This window comes from Neovison vison, chromosome 11, assembly GCF_020171115.1.
Source record: "Neovison vison isolate M4711 chromosome 11, ASM_NN_V1, whole genome shotgun sequence".
In the NCBI taxonomy this organism is placed as follows: Eukaryota; Metazoa; Chordata; class Mammalia; order Carnivora; family Mustelidae; genus Neogale; species Neogale vison.
In genome coordinates this window covers 102,828,958-102,846,872 of record NC_058101.1, presented here as the reverse complement: position 1 = coordinate 102,846,872, position 17,915 = coordinate 102,828,958, and the positions used below count along the sequence as shown (strand labels likewise).

General features: G+C 34.3%; 1 protein-coding gene across 3 annotated transcripts in view; it reads right to left on the bottom strand.

The window, feature by feature from the left end:
- TBCK (TBC1 domain containing kinase) overlaps positions 1–17,915 on the bottom strand; it is a 234,693-nt gene that overhangs the window by 23,995 nt on the left and 192,783 nt on the right. For all 3 annotated transcript variants that reach the window (XM_044224345.1, XM_044224343.1, XM_044224344.1), the window contains exon 24: positions 7,496–7,671. In XM_044224345.1, the coding sequence (XP_044080280.1) occupies positions 7,496–7,671 (176 nt within the window). The remainder of the gene's footprint in view (positions 1–7,495; positions 7,672–17,915) is intronic.

Below are 17,915 nucleotides of genomic sequence, written 5' to 3'. Positions count from 1 at the left end.
ATCTTGTTTCATACTGCACTAATTGCTACAAAGTACAAATGTGAGTATGCTACTTATCTGATTAAAATTCTTAAACGCTTTCTCATAGTCTTTGGAAAAAAACTAAAATTTCTTAGCATGTTATATTCTCCACTGAAGCTGTCTACTGTAGTGTCATTTTCTACCCACATGTATTCTAGCCATGCATATTCAGAGTACTTGAAATTTCCTCAATCTGTCCTTCTCACCCTCTCTGTGCAATCATACAGTATGGTTTTTTTTTTTTTTTTTTTTTTTTTCAGTCTAAAATGTCCTTTTCCTCTTCATTCCTGGGGTAACTTCCATTTCTCTTTCAAGACCCATCTCAGGTATCACCTAGTTTGGGTCACCATCCTTATATTCCATGGCCTTCTGGGGGTGCCTCAAACATAGACCATTTCATACTGTATTGTAATTATCTATTTAATGGTCTCAGCCATAAGACTGTGAACTCCTGGTCAGCAAGGGTTCTGACTTAAATCTGTTTCCTCATTGCCTGGCCAAGTAAGTCATTAATCAGGTTTGACTGGTTGATTGAACGAGACTACATGATACTCCAGAACTGGGGCAATGGGTGGGTCTCAGAAAAATGGGAGCTCTTCAACAGTTAATGTACCTTCACAACTCACTATTAATCCAGACAGTAGAGACATTCCAGCAGTGACCACCATATACTCCCATATTATACAAGGTCTATTGAGATAAAGGAATACAACTAGCTAGAAATTTTAATTCAGGTAGCTTGAACCTAGACCCAAATGGGATGAAAAAAAAAATCTTACTAAACCTCCTTAATATCTATTCTGCTCTGAACACAAGTATTTCTAAATTATTTTGAAGAAATTTTTAGAAACTAATTCTTCAGGGACACAGAGACAAGAACAATACTAGCATTTACTAAGGATGAATAATGTGGTATAATAATAAAAGCTTTTGAGTTTATGTGTTTTTTAAATTAAAAAATTTAAGCCTGAAGTTGTTTTTCCTATAGATTTGGATATTAAAAAATGTAAGTGCTTTACAAATAAGGCTGCAAAAAACTCAGTCTTGAATTCAAGGATATGAGAAGAATATTCTTTCAAAGTATTTCCGTTTACAAATAATATCAGTTGGTGCCACATTTACATGACTGAGACTACTTTTAATATGAACTCTAGAAAATTTGAAACTCTATTTAGAACCATTAAAGAAAACAACAGTTTGGCTTGTGTATTATATTTGAAGTTATTAACATTACTTATGAAATTTATGCCATTATATGAGAAACACTTTCTATTGCCCCTTTATAACATGCACTTACTGGGTTTGCTCAGTGCCTCACAGGGCAACTTGTGTTGGTCATTGTGCGGCTGAATCTGAGTTCCATGATGCTAGGTGCAAGGAAGGCCCCAAGACAAGGAGAGCATTAAAGGACAGGAAGAAGTGAATTTCCACTGAGTGAGCATGTTTTCAGGCCCCGAGCCCTGCAGTTCTCAAGACTCTGGCACTCCTGGCTGTTCTGTGAACATTGATGATATTCCTTGATTCAATCCAGCACATGTGTGATTATTTAGATTATCTGGATTGTGACCTTTGTTGGTGTGGCTGCAGATTGCCCCTTGGAGGAGTGGACTTTCTGGACTCCTCTTAGAGAAATTTATACAGAGATGCAATACTGGAGACTATAAGAACCTGAGCACAATGGGTTATTAACTCTTTAAACCCAGTTGGATCTCATGTTGGAACAAGAAGAGTGAGGACAGTGGAGAGAGGCTGTCTTAAGGCTCCACACCCACATGGAACCCAAGGCAGGGCTTGAATTCCCTGATCCTGAGATCAATACCTAGACTGAGATCAAGAGTGAGAGGCTTAACTAACTGAGCCACCCAGGTCCCCCTGTGTTTATTATTCTTTTCCTACCTCAAACCAAATGCATAGCCCAGGGGTGCCTGGGTGGAACAACTGGTTCAGCTTGGAACTCTTGGTTTCTGCTCAGGTGGTGATCTCAGGTGGGCTCTGCAGTTAGCATGGAGTCAACTTGAGATTCTCTCTCTCTCTCCATCTCCTACTGCCCCTCCTGCTCATGCTCTCTCTCTCTCAATTACATAAATAAATCTTTTTAAAAATGCACATCCCATTTTTCAGACTTTCTTCTATTATGGAAACTTTGGCTATCTCTTTATTATTAGAGCTGAATCTCTAACAAAGTTTGGATAATTAGTAATTTTGTTAGTTTTCAATCATAAATATTTAATTTGCACTACAGTATGTTGTTTGACATTGTTTCAAATGTGTTTATATATTTCCACCATACGTTATATTTTTAATGTTTTTGTTATTGATCGTAACCAAGCTTCATTGTCTTTATAGAATTATATTAAACTTTTGAAATGTTTAGATATGCTTTCTGGCCCTACATGTGGTCAATTTTCAGAAGTGTTCCATGCAAGCTTGAAAAGAATGTTTGTAGCCAGCAGTGTTCTGTGTCTCTGGGTCCAGCTCATTGACTGTTTTGCTCAAGGCTTTGTGGTTATTGAATGTTCCTCTAGTATGTTCCTGAGAGTTGTGTATAAAAAGTGTTCCACTCTAATGATAGCTTTTAGAATGCTCTTTTTATTTGGTCCATTTTTGTTTTCTATTTTTGAAAGCTGTGTTATATTAGCTGAATACCATTTTGGAATGGTATTCCAAAAGCTGTAGTTGTTGGTGAATTAACTTTTAAGTATTATGAGTAAACTTTATCTCTACAAATGCTCATTTCATTAAAATATCTCTTGTCAAAAATATGTAATTATTGTTTGATCTGAAATCCCTGTAATTTATTAGAACAATATAACTGACTTAAATCTTTGCCTAGATGAACATTTCATGTTTCTTTCTTATAAAAATAAAATACAATTTCAACATAAACTTAGCTGTTTAGCTTCTCTGACATTAACTGTTCAGCTCTAATAATAAGAACTTAGATTAGATTATCTCTATGTTTCCTTCTCATTTGTAAGTTGGGATTATGTCTTTATTGTCACATGGGTAAAGTCTGTCTTCATGTTCTCCAGCTTTCCTTTTCTATATTCCTTACTTGCACTACTGGGCCTTACTGAAGTTAGGGGTAGTTCCCTCAGATTGTTGATATGCTTCTCCTTACCCATTATCACAAAAACTGATAATAGATTAAAATATTACCTCTTACAGGGTATTTGTATTTTAACTGAGAATACTTATAAGCTAAATAACTAAAGCTTTAGCAGAATTTCAGATAATGGGGCTCAGGGTATAATATCCCAAAATATGGCATCTTGGTATACAAAATATTTTAAGCTGAAGGAATTTTGAGAAATGGCATGTGCAGAAAAGACTTTCTGACCTTTCCCTGAATCAAGAAATAAAACTGTCAACTGAGGGATGCCCTCCCTATACTCAGGGGATGGGGACATACTTATCTCTAAGACAGAGGGACACTAAAAGGAATCTGAACAAACAGGCCTTGCTAAGTTTCCCTTAGCTTAACTAAATTTAGCTCATATGTTCTTGCCCTATCATGTGTTCTTGCTACTGTCTACTCCTCACCAAGCCTAGCATAAAAATTCTCAGGTTTAACCATTTCTCCATATCTTCATTTCCTTACGAAGGCTCCCATGTCCTGTAAAACTTACATTAAATAAATGTGTATGCTTTTCTCTTGTCAATTTGTCTTCTCTTACAGAAGCCCACCAAGAACTTAGAAGGGTAGAAGAAAAAGATGCTTTTACTCCCCTATACACATAGGAGGGTTCTAGAGGGTTAAGGCTAACTCTTAAATTCATTGGTAGACAGTAACTTAATTTGCTGAAAAGTAAATGCTTCCCTCTCTTTCATAAATAAACATTTCAATTATTTTACAAAGGTAAATGAGATAAAACTTAATTTTAGATTCTTAATCTCCTGAAAGAACAAATTACCAAAAAATTTTCACCTATATGAAGACATAAGAATTGTGTTAGCCAAATTTTCCCGTCTAAATGATCTTATTATAAAATCAAAATAGAGGATAAAAATTATATACAGAGATTATAAACAATTTGAAAAATATTATAGATGACACTTCAAGAATAACTTACTTTCTTTGGAAGAAGGAAAAGGTGTTAGAGTTTCTTTGTTGTTTTTTGTTTTTCTCTCTACTGTATAGTACTACATTTTGTTGGCAAGGAAAAATTAAATTATTTTAAAAGTACACTAGTATTAAATACTTATTAATTTAATAAACAGATAAAGTCACATAAATCCCAGCGTTTAATTGTAAATATTTACCTTGGTCATAATTAAGAACTACTCTACAAAAATAATTCCTTTAAAAAATATTATAAGGAATATAATAGGCTTTCATTTGTTAAGTTTTAAAACACCAGAATCTAATGATAGTTTTTGGGAAAAATTAACAAGAATTAAAAAAAAATGATTTATTTATTTTAGAGAGGGAGAGAGGGAAGGGGAGAGAATGAGAGAGCAAGACAAATGTGTTGGGGGGAGGGCAGAGGGAGAGAGTCTCAAGCAGACCTCCTGAGGAGCTGAATGTGGAGCCCTGTGGGGGGCTTGATCTCACAAACCGTGAGATCATGACCTGAGCCGAAATCAAGAGTCAGACGCTTAACTGACTGAGCCACCCAGGTGCCCCAATAGAAGAATATTTTTAAGGCATTAAAGTAAGTCAGTTGGTAGAAAAAAGCCTTTCTAACATGATTCCCTCAAAATATTCTAACTTTGCTTTCCAATATTCAAAATAGTTCCATTTTCTCAAGTGAGATTTATTCTGGGAATGCAAGGGTCATTCAATAATTGCAAATCAATCAACATGATTCACTACATCAACAAAACGAAGGATAAAAATCATATGATCTTCTCAAGAGATGCAGAAAAAGCATTTGATAAAATTCAATACCATTCATGATTAAAAGTCAGCAAAGTGGGTTTGGAGGAAACATACATCAATATAACAAACGCTATTTATTGGTTGTTATTAATGATGACATCTAAATAAAATCAACCACCACATTCTAATATATTAATTTGAAGTACTAAATTAATGAATCTCTTAATTACCATGAAACACACTTTTCCGTTGCCTTTAATTCCTTGTGAACAGAATTTAAGATTAGCAGAAAAAAATGTTACTTATTTCCTCAAAATGTAATCAAATGCATCATTAGAGATTATAAAAGGTTTTTTAGCCTTGGAAGGCCATAGGCAGGTAATTTGGATACTTCACTGAAAAGGATTCTTAGAACCCACAGCTCTCCATTCTTCACTGTGTTCTTGGTACTAGAAAAGACTTAATGACACCCAATGACTCTTGGAAGAGCTTAGCTTGTGGTTCTCCTCAAAGCACTGTGATTGATACACAGGGGCCAAGAGGTGGTATTTAGAGGTGAGATAAAGCAGCTATGGGATAAGATAAGAGGATACTGGAAAAAAAAAACCCACAACTTAGGAAAGTTGTAAGGATAAATAACACAACTTAAGAACACTTTGGTTTTAAAGTAGGCTTTCAAAAGGGGGCTTAGAGAATTTCACAATTTGAGTCTTTTGGGAGGATTATAAATGATGGGTGACTTTATTTTTCTTTCTTCTCTCGGGACTCCCCCAAAATAGCACAAAGCACTACTGATTCTCTTCATTCAGCATATGATTATAAAGACTAAAACAATCAACCCAGGTCTCTATCCAGTTGCAACTATGAGCCAGGTATTGTCAGATGACATAAAGACATTCCTATATTAGGCAACTCACCCATACTTATCAGAGAACAATGATCAGGCTAGCTGCTCTGCTTTCTGGTGTTCTATTTATATTTAACTAAAGAAAATAAAAGAGAGTAGCAACTTAAAAATCAGCCTATGAGGTTTGAAAAACTTTGGACTGAATGTCACTCTCATATTGTGTGTATTTTAAAATTTCAACTAGCTTTTTAAATTATTTGAAAGGAAGTAAGTGGTGTGTATATAAGCTATTTAATTATTTTAGAAGTAATCTTTAAAATTAAAACAGGATGGGGAGCCTGGATGGCTCAGTCAGTTGAGTATCTGACTCTTGGTTTTGGCTCAGGTTGTGATCTCATGGGTCCTGGGATGGAGGACTACTTTGGGCTGCACACTCAGTGGGAAATTCATTTCATTTGGAGATCTTTCCCTCTGCCCCTCCCTTCTCTCTCTGTCTCTAAATTAAATAAATCTTTAAAAAATAAAATTAAAATAGGGCAGTATAATGTTATACTTTTTGATGGCTTTACAAGAGACTATGACTAAAGTTTCAACCAAATGAAACAAGCTAAAAAGTTAAAAAATTAAATTTATTTTAAACCCTTGAAATAACAGATAAAAATTTTTACAGCAGGAGTTCCTGGATCTGCCAACTGGAATTTAATGCTTCTTTTGGGAATCCACTCATCTCTTCTGCTAAGGAACTTCCAAATATCTCTGAAAACCTAACAACGAGGGACATAAACATTTAGGCTCTCTCCAAACTCAGTAGTCTTTCACAAGTGAGGGAAAATAAAAAGTAGTAAATTTTAACAAAAAGGTGGGGATATATCCTTTGAAATATCAGTCTCCCAAACTATATTCTTAGTAATCTAAGATTCTATGGATTGCTTCAGGAGTTCATTAATGTGCAGTTTAAATTTCATTTTAAAAGTTTCATTTCAAAAATTGTGATTGCAAATAGGCACATGAAAACTCATATGCCAATTTTAGCATAAAAGAAACCACTAATCTATTAACACTTATTTTCATATAACTCTCATTTATATTTAGTAAATGATATAAATAATAACTTATGAAGAAAATCACTTAAAACTTATTCATTTATATTTTATACAATGAATTTCTGAGACAGAATTTATTTTAAAAGGAGTTACCCTGTTAAAAATTTTTAAAAATCATTTACCTAGGTTCTAGAGTATAGAGAATCAAGGTATGCTTCATGAGAATCTGACAGATGAAGAGATAAGCAGAAAGATTAAACTACTATTTTGTAACTCTTTATACTTTAATGCCAAGCAAAAATCCCAAGAAGTTATGGTACATTTAATAGTAAAATGTCAGTAAAAAATACTTTAATATATTCTCTAAAGACAATATTAAGAAAATCATAATAAATACAAGTTCAAATTTGAGATCTATCAATCTCTTTTTCTAGGGTATGAAATAGACCAGTTAAATACTGTTCATTTCCCCCCAAATTTTATCTATAGCAAGAAGGATTCAAACACCCCCAAGAACACTAGAGAAACCGAAAACCAAGAAAATGTCCCAATATTCTGGTGTTATTTGGGAAGCATTTTAAGGTCATGCAATGTTACTATGTATTATGCAAGTCTATTCTGACATCTACTTTGAGAGTTACTTAGCTATTTGAATTAAGAGAAATCCCAGATATGTTGTTTTTACCATACACCCTCAAAATGGAAAGGAAACAGTATGAGTAAGGTAGTACCATCATTTAAAACCACATGTGAAAAGGATACTCTTCACTATTCCGGATGTCAACTACCAGGAGCTTTGGTTTACTGGACTTTGTCTTCTTGGGGGGTATTTTGAAATGGCCTGTCACTGTGAGTTCACACAAGTCAATCAGGTCCTCTGCTGAAATCCGGGGTGATACTTCTGATTTTAGGTCATTTAATGGGATAGATTCTCTTGACTGAAAAAAATATACAAACAACACAAATATTGAGAATACTACTATATAGAGAAAGAAACTATAGCCAATACAGAATATTTGTAGGCTCTTGATATCAATCATTATAGCATACAGAAGAACAGGAAACTGAATCTCACTTTAGTGGTCTACTGTGTAACTGTATTCCTTACTACTGAGGTTTACTTAATCACAGAGGAAAGCATTGTTCTTGAGCTCCTGGCTCAAATTTGATACAACGAGAGGAGGCAGACTTTTCCTTATGAGAGTACTGTGTATCTTTAAAGACAGTTCCTTTAAGTACATTTCACTTTTCTTCAAGCATAATTACAATTGTGATTCACATTAATTAAAACTCTGGTAATATAAGAAATTGCATTGTAACTCAGTATACATACTAATTAAAGAACCTGGTACTAATATACATATTAGACTTTTATAACATAATTTATGTCCCATATGGATTGTTGAGCAGAAATTAGATTTTCAGAGATGAATGCAAGGAACATAACACTTTCTTAGATAGTAAACAAAAATGAAAATGTATTTTAATTGTGAAGGAATTAAAATCAGACTCCAGACAATCAAACCAGTGCTTTGGTCCATGCGACTATTATATGGTGTAAGACTGATTCAGACTAAGGGCTGTTTACAACTGTTCTCTCTGTTACTTAGTAGGGAGAGGGAATTTCCTACCTCCATAAAAGGCAATTCAATACAAATCAACTCAATTCAAACTAAATTTATGGAGCACTAGTAGTCACTCCTGAAAACTTATTTACTGTAACTTGAGAATTTATGAACTTTCAAAATTCACTTGATTGAAAACACTGGGGTTGAAAAGAAAAAAACATATTTATATGCTTAAGTTTTCAAAACTGAGCTTATTATCTCATTTACTTATTTTCTCTGTTTTCACAGTTCCATTGTAGGATACATTTAGAATTTCCAATTTAGAATTTCTATGCAGGAGAGAGCAAAGCATATGGATCATTTATCAGACCAACTTTTTTTTTTAAAGCTTTTATTTAAATTCTAGTTAGTTAACATACAGTGTAATAGGGGCGCCTGGGTGGCTCAGTGGGTTAAAGCCTCTGCCTTCGGCTCGGGTCATGATCCCAGGGTCCTGGGATCGAGCCCGCATCGGGCTCTCTGCCCAGCAGGCAGCCTGCTTCCTCCTCTCTCTCTCTCTGCCTGCCTCTCCACCTACTTGTGATCCTGCCTGTCAAATAAATAAATAAAATCTTAAAAAAAAAAATACAGTGTAATATTAGTTTCAGGTGTAGAATATAGTGATTCAACACTCCTATACAACAACACCCAGGGCTCATCACTACAAGGGCGTTCCTTAATACCCATCACTTATTTAACCCATCCTGTGCTCCACCCCCCCCCCCCCCCCCCGCTCTCCCCTCCCTGCCCCCGTAACCAGCAATTCAGACAGACTTATTTTGAAAAAAAAATTGTTTTCGGTTGCGTTTCAATTTGAGCTCTCAACCTTTGGGTTTCCCTGACTATGCCATAAATTCTTCAGTGGTCAAACACATTTTCTCCCACTTCATTAGTTTTTAAATAGGAATGGAAATTGCTAAGCTTTGTGGGTTTATGGCTCTTAATAAAAGATAGACATTAGACATCCTATTTTTTTAATATTAAGAATTAAATCTACTTAAATATTCTGAGATTAAAAATGCTTCAAAAACACAAAAAAAACACAAAAGAATTTTAAAATCAGCTAGCCTTACAATCAATGCTTCCATTTCCTTTTTTGTTAGGTTGCAATCTCAGTAAGTATTTTTCCCAGTCTTCACATGAAGTTGCACATTTATGAAGATAAAATAAAGAACTTTTGATTACCGTAGTTCTGCTTTTAGTCATTCAGTAATGAATGCAGCATTTCAAAAAGAGGTTTTGTCTAAATGAAATATGTGCCCTGCCTGATGAAGAAGAGAATCTGACAGAGAATTTGACCAGCGTATTCTCTATGAAGAACTGATTTAAGAAAGATCTGACCTTGGCATTGGTTCCAATCAAATATATCATGTATAAGGAGTTTCTCAAGGGAAAGAGCAATTGTTACACGTAATGGTAAAAGCAGAAGAAGAGAGGAATCACTGACAAATTCATAACTTTCTTAACTTTTGAGAGTGTATATATCAGTGAAGAACTTTAAAGATTTTATTTATTTGGCAGATAGAGATCACAAGTAGGCAGAGAGAGGGGAAGGGAAGCAGGCTCCCTGCTGAGCAGAGAGCCTGATGTGGAGCTTGATCTCAGGACCCTGAGATCATTACCGGAGCCGAAGTCAGAGGCTTTAACCCATTGAACCACTCAGGTGCCCCTATCAGTGAAGAACTTTAGTAAGACATGCAAATTCCTCTGCAAATTAATTTTAAGAGATTAATAAATCAGATTTAGGATAAATTGTACTACTTTGCTTTATGAAGAAAATAAATACCAAAAATTTACAGAACCTAGTTTCTCTTCTATTAAGACAATCTTATATGCAATTTTACTATTCATTGTGCAATTTCTACTTATAAAAATAAAAATATAAGTATATTTTTAAAGTATAAAAATAAAACCTCTGTACTTTTGTCTCATTTAGTATTATTGACATTGGGATTTTCCTGTGTGACTGGGTTTCAAATTCATGGGACTTTGTTTATGGACAGCAGACAAAAATCTATTTATTTATTTATTTATAGATTTTATTTATTTATTGGAGAGAGAGAGACAGAGATATGGGTCCTCGGGTCAGTAAGACTAGTCTGTACATTGTCTTATTCACACCTATTGGTTATAAGTTCTATAAGAACGAGTATCTTTGTTTTGCTCATTAATGTATCCCACTTACAATGTGTGGTACTTAGTAAGTACTCAATAATTATTTATGGAACATTTCCTTGTTCATTCACACTTTAGAACTCTTAGAGTTATTCACTTACACACCACTCTTCTCTTTTCTACTTATCTAAACCCTACTGATTTGAGATAAAAATCTGATCATGTAACTTTTATAATTAAAAACACCTCAATGGCTTCCAGACATTGATAGAATAAATCCAGAATTCCTTAGTATAGCATGTAAAGCCCTTTATGAATTAAACCCTGTCTATAGGCAGGAGACCACAGACCTTGGAGTTAGACTCCCTTACTGAGCTGAGCACTCATGCTGGGAATTAGAAGAAAACAGTAATGAATAGGTGGGTAGGGAACAGACCTTGAAGGCTCTGAAAGATGAAGAAGCTTGAGGCTATAACAAATAGGTAATTACTGTAGGATTTCTGAATGAATGTGTCACATTAACAGCAATATCTCAGGGAGACTAATTTGGCTGTATTTTGAAGGATGAAATAAAGATGGGAAAAATGACAACCAGCAAGACTTGTTAGAAAGTGAATTTTATGATTATTTAGAATGATGACATTGTAAATTGAGAGCTTTGCTTTATCCACTCTCCTCTATTTTCCTTTAGTCTTTCCCTTTCTACTATTTTTTCTTGGCCAATTCTCTCTCATCCACAGTGAAAGATATATTAAAACAACATATAATAAATAATAAAATTACTTTCCAAGGGTGATTCCTTGTTTAGCTACTATTTTACCAGTCACTCCTGAAATCACTGAAACTTGGTTTCTGTCATGATACAGAAGAAGAAATGATTCATTTGTCTAGGAGAAAGTAGAAAATTTGGGAACACTTCTTTGAAAAGGTAACATTTGGGTTGAGAATAAAAAAGGATGACTAGGAGTTGGCCAAGTGAAGAACTGGGGTTTTCATGCAAATTCTGTGTAAAGACATTCTTGCACACACATTGGAAAGGTGTTTTGATTCTATTTCTAGGATTTTGGTTCTACCTCGAGGAGATATGCTGAATAAAGCTAGTCTCATTAAAAATCCATTATTTCTTCAATTCAGCCTGGAATAAATGGGGCAGAAATTTTAGTCAGGATGCTATTTTCATTTTGAAAGAATTTTTAACAGTTGAGTTCACAAGTATCTAACCAGAATTTCTCAGGTTTACAGTCCCTGCCTCATTTTGATGATGGTCTCTTCCATACGCCATGAACTCTGTGAAAACAGGGAGCAGGACTAGTTTTGTTTTTTTACTTCCACTACCTAGCAAAAAGTTTAGAACCCAGTCACTACTCAGTAGACTTGGGTGTATTCATGAAAGGCTAAATAAATAAAAGAAGACATATGAAAAATACTAGAGAAAATATAGAGTAAATAAAGGAGGGGTGTTTGGGTGGCACAGTAGGTTAAGTGACTGCCTTTGGCTCAGGTCATGATCCTGGAGTCTAAGGATCCAGTCCTGCATCGGGCTCGCAGCTCCACAGGGAGTCTGCTTCTCCCTCTGACCTTCTCTCCTCTCATGCTTCTCTCAATCTCTCTCTCAAATGGGTAAGTAAAATCTTAAAAAAAAAAAAAAAGAAGGAAGGGAAAGGGACGAGTAAATGGTGGTTCTTAAATTTTGGATATGGGTGATTAGGGAAAAAAGATGTTTAACAGAGGCAAATACTAAATAAGGTAAAGAAATTTCTGACTTGGGTATGTGAAATCAAGGTTGCATAGGTCTACTAAAGATGAAGCATTGAGAAGGCAGTTAGAGATAGAAACTGGTGTTTGAGAGAAGTCATGGCTATAGTTATATTTCTGGAATCATCAACATAAAAATTATAGTTTACCTTATGAGAAAAGATAAACAATTTGAAGAAAAAGGAAAAAATGGCAGGAAAAAATCCTAGTTTTAGTAGGCACATCTATACACTGCTGAAAAAATTAAATTACATAAACTATTACTAAGGCTTAGAAATACCTGAAGTTGAGATTTTTTTTAGGGTACTACCCATCAATTCTTATTATTGCATATGTCTACAATAAAGAGACTGCTTGCTTTCATAGTGTTAGATATTTTGAACTTTTGTATGAAGAGGGACCCATTTTTACAAATGGCACAGGCAGACATTAACTATCATTCTCAAAGGAATTTAAAGAAAAATAACCTTTGAAAACATTATTAATCTACAAAGATATTTTTATCTATATATTTAAAGCAATAAATTGTTTCTGTGGCATTTTGGTGTTTCCGTTTCTCTTTCATGTTTTTAGAGAGAAAAGGGAGGGGTTATTATTTCTAAGATACAGAAATACAGTATCTGAAGTGGAGTTTGAAATAAAACTGTCACGCTCTGGAAGCTGCATAATATAGCTCTCACACTAGATAGAAGACTTTTTCTCCCTCAAATAAGAGAGATAATGTATATGGATATAAAACACAAAGAAGAGTAGAGATAGAAATTTTTTCGGTGATTAGGGATTTTTGGCTAAAATTTTTCCAGATGTGTTCCTGGAAAATTACATGTAAGCTAAATTTCTATAAAGAGAGTGATTCTTCTTTTTATATGTAGTTTCATTTTGGAGATATTTCATCTCTCTTGGCCACAGTTTTCTTGTGTATAAAATAAAGGAGAAGATATCTTATACTTCTATTAGCTCTAGGACCCTATGACCTTATTTCTGATAGATTTTCAGCCAGCAATGGGTCCTAAAACTTTTACTAATCTTTTGGGACAAAAGTTAGGCATCTGTAGGTAATAATTACATCTGAGGAGTTTCTACTTAAAGAGATTCAGCAATGATTCTAATTGGGAGGCTTAGTAAAGTGTTTGTACAGCATGACTTGCTTTTGCAAATGTAGATGAGTGAGAACTTAAGCATTTCATAGATAGGTGGGAAATATTTTATATTTCACATTGGTTGAAGTGAAGGCAGAGAGATGGAAGCTACAGTAACAGAACTCTAACATCAGTGAATTACAGGGAAAAACAAGGTCAATGAGGCAATGTATGGGAGATGGTGGTGCTGGTGCTGTTGTAAATGTTTCTAAAATATGCTGGAAATAATTTTTTTAAAAGATTTTATTTATTTATTTGACAGACAGAGATCACAAGTAAGCAGAGAGTCAGGCAGAGAGAGAGAGAGAGAGAGGGAAGCAGGCTCCCTGCTGAGCAGAGAGCCCGATATGGGGCTCGATCCCAGGACCCTGAGATCATGACCTGAGCTGAAGGCAGAGGCTTTAACCCACTGAGCCACCCAGGCGCCCCTGGAAATAATTTTTGAAATAAAACCAGAACCTGATAAATTTCCCAGGCTGAGGTAAACAAGATGAAAGTTAAAGAAGACTGGCTTCACTCAGTTGAATTCCTAAAAGTGGAACTTATGACACCTTCCTTCTGGAATGTGATTGAGCTGCTATTCCACATAGGATGTTAAGGTCAGCTTCAATGGCAGCAGAGCTTCGGGGAGTAGAGCCAGCTCGTGACCAAGAGGTCACAGTATTTTAGTTAGTCCAATATATATTTTCACCTCAAACTCTAATGTCAAGGCAGCCATCATTTGAACTAGGTTGCTGATTTCATCATCCTTCTCTTTCATTCTTACCCTTTTCCTTATACACTGAAGTGATCAGCACGGTATTTTTGCTTAGTTTTCCTTGTGACTTGGGAAATTCCCCCATCATTCTCCTCACTATACAATGAACACATGTCAAATAAATGCCTGAACAATACTCTTTGGCTGGAAGCTTCAGTAAATCCCTGTGGAAGAAAGTCTTCCAGACTGCCTTTCTCATCCTTATTGCTGTGCCAAGGACAAGGTAAATGAGCTCTCTAAAGTGCTTGTGGTATTAACATTTATTACCATGATTAATATCTAGTGGATTGTTCAGCTAATATCATGCATCAGCCAACCATTTTTATCTTAATATAATAAGGGAAATCAGTTTTCCCTGTGAAGACAGAAGACTCTCAAAAATCTTATGATAAAGAAAGGATACTCATTTGTCTCTAATCTCAAACCATTTATTTTAACACACTACAAACTATCCAAGATAGTTCTTATGAGAATATAGATACAGAAATACCAATGCCCATAATATGCTTACTGTATTTCAAACTTCTAATTTAATGAATTCAGAAAGTGTCACAACCAATCTAATGCCAGGGGTCATGGAGATGTACTTTAGGTTTATAATATATAATACTTATTTTGGAATATGAACTGATAAGTTCAAATGGTTCCTTTCTAGGTTAAATTGGTTAGAGCCCATTTTTTTTTCATATTTTCTGATAGAAAATAAAAGCATTTCACGGGTAAACTAATTTTTCAATTCATTTAAGATCTGACTAGAGGTCTAGATTCTGAAATATAAATTGGGCATAAATGAACAAATTTTAGAAGAAAGTCTAATAAATTACTTGATGTACAAAGTCTATATAAATAAAACAAAAGTCTGTTGAATTTAACAGTGAAAGTCTGTTAAATGTCATAGTTAGTGACAACTAACCAAAATTACCAGCAATAATGGGATATATAAATTACTGAATATTTATTTTAGATATAATCTATTTTAAAGTATTAACTTAAAAAAAGTCTTCATAGCCTCCATTTGGCTTAATACAAAATGATACACAGTTAAAAAGTTATCTAAGAAGGGGCACCTGGATGGCTCAGTGGGTTAAGCACCTGACTTGATTTTGGCTCAGGTCAAGATCTTGGAGTCATGAGATCGAGCCCCACTGAGTGTGAGCCTGCCTAGGTGGCTCATTGGGTTGGGCCTCTGCCTCTGGCTCAGGTCGTGATTTTGGGGTCCTGGGATCGAGTGCCATGTTGGGCTCTCTGCTCTGCAGGGAGCCTGCTTCCCCCTCTCTGCCTGCCTCTCTGTCAGGTAGATAAATAAAATCTTAAAAAAAAAAAAAGAGTCTCTCTCCCTCTCCTTTTATACCTCCCTTCTGCTTTCTCTCTCAATCTAAAAAAAAAAAAAATGTTACCTGGGGTACCTGGTTAGCTCAGTCAGTTAAGCACCTGCCTTCAGCTCAGGTCATGATCTCAGGGTCCTGGGATTGAGCCTCGCATCAGGCTTCCTGCTCAGTATAGAGCTTATTTCTCCCTCTGCCTCTCCCCCTCACTCATGCTCTATCTCAAATAAATAAAATAAAAAACATAAAGTTATATAAGAAAATGAAAAATATTTCATAAAGGAGTTACAGGCAATATTTCTTATGGTGAAGTACATCTTCAAAAAACTGTAATGACTATCAATGTGCAGATATATTTCAACAATTATATACCCTATTAATTTTTTTTTAATTCTTTGGTATGTCTGGCCATAATGACAGCCACCTAAATGTGTTCAAAAGTATTTTTTAATAGAAAAAAATAGATACTCTATTGTAAAATCAAATGACAAATTTATCATTAAAACACATGAGGTTGGGATGCCTGGGTGGCTCAGTTGGTTAAAACCTCTGCCTTCGGCTCAGGTCATGATCCCAGGGTCCTGGAATCAAGCCCCACATTCGGCTCTCTGCTCGGCAGGGAGCCTGCTTCCTCCTCTCTCTCTCTGCCTGCCTCTCTGCCTATTTGTGATCTCTGTCTGTCAAATAAATAAATCTTTAAAAAACAAAACAAAACAAAACACATGAGGTTACTTTAATTGAAATGGTAGTAATGCTATAAATGGTAAGAATACCACATAGAATCAAGAATTAACTAACAAATGACAAATGGACATACAAATACACAAGTTGGTAATAGCCTCTTAGAAAAGGTATTTTAAAATTACTTATTATCACATAATATGAGAAATAATTACTTCCTTTCCAGTCAAACAAGATACAAGTAATTTCTTGGTATCTTAAATTTAACTGAAAGTTATGTTTTAGCTTTGGCTGGTGAATTTTCAGTAAGTTTTCATTGTTTTTTAATCTACTTAATTTGTTTTTTCCAAATACCTCTCAAAATCACAGGATTTCACATTCCATGACTTCTTACAGTATTTCCATCCAATCATGAGCAAGGACTTTAAAATAAAATATCTCTGGCTTAAACTAAAGGTTTCTGATAGAACTGATACCCTTTACATAAGCAGAAATTATGACAGACCCCAGATTTAGAATGGACTCCAAAAGTTGAAAAATAAAAAGACAAAGCTCAGGAGTCAAGAGTCATGGGCTATCTTTGCTTCCTACTGAATATCAGGACAACATGTTGAAAGACATTTGATAATATTTTTAAGATAATATTTTAAATCAGAATGCATAACTGTATACCACGATGAAATTTATCTTTCAAGCCAAAAGATAATGAAATATTAGAAACACTGCCATTAAATCTAGGTGTAAGATAAAAATATTATTATCACTGTTGTTTAACACTGTTCTGGAGAATTAGGTGAAGTAATTAAATAATAGAAAGATAGAAGATGTATAAAATTGAAAGAGAGGTAAAATTATCATAATTTGCAGATGACATATGACTGGAAAACCTGACTAATAGAAAACTATTACAATGAGAGAACATTACCGTTATCAAATAAATGATGATAATAGTGAAAACTTACAGGTTCTTACTATGCACAGCAATGTTCTACATATATTAACTCATTAAACCCTCTCAACAATTCTATATAATATCATCATCTCTATTTTATGGACAATAAGTAAACAGATCACATAGCTGGTGTGGCAAAGGTGGGATTAAAAAATTTGAAGCTGTATTCTTAATGACTACACCAAACTGTTTAAAAAAATCAGTACTGCCTGTAAAATCTTTCTACTGGTATTTAAAAAATAGCTAGAAAATAGAATATAATGATAAAATATCCCAATTATAATAGCAACAGAAAGGTTAACACAGAAATAATTCTATCAGAAATATGCAAGAAAACTTTAATATGCCACAGAGGACCTTCAAAATAAGACAGGATGATATATACCTTGTTTTTGTAAAAAATAAAACTCAATATCATATGCTAATTTTTCCTATTGTAATTTTAATTCAATGATAATATAAATATCAAAATGATTTTTCCCCAACAAATCTGTGATATAATTATAACTTTAATAGCCTTTTGGTACTAGAAAATAAATAACCTGAATGAAATGAATACAACTGAAAAAAGATTCAGAAATACACATAAATTCATGTGAGAAATACCGCAAGGGCATTTAGAATCAATGGGAACCATTTATTCAAGTAAACAAACATGTTAGCAACCTTAGACTAATTCAAATATCTATTTGATAAGTATAAAAGTTTAAAATCTATTAAATCAAGTCTGTCTGGACTCTATTCTTTGCTAAGTATTTATTTTACTCAATTTCTGTAGGATTTCTGAACAATAATCTTTAATTCAGATACATGTATTCTGGAATAATATCAGCTTAGCAGGGGTTTCTAGG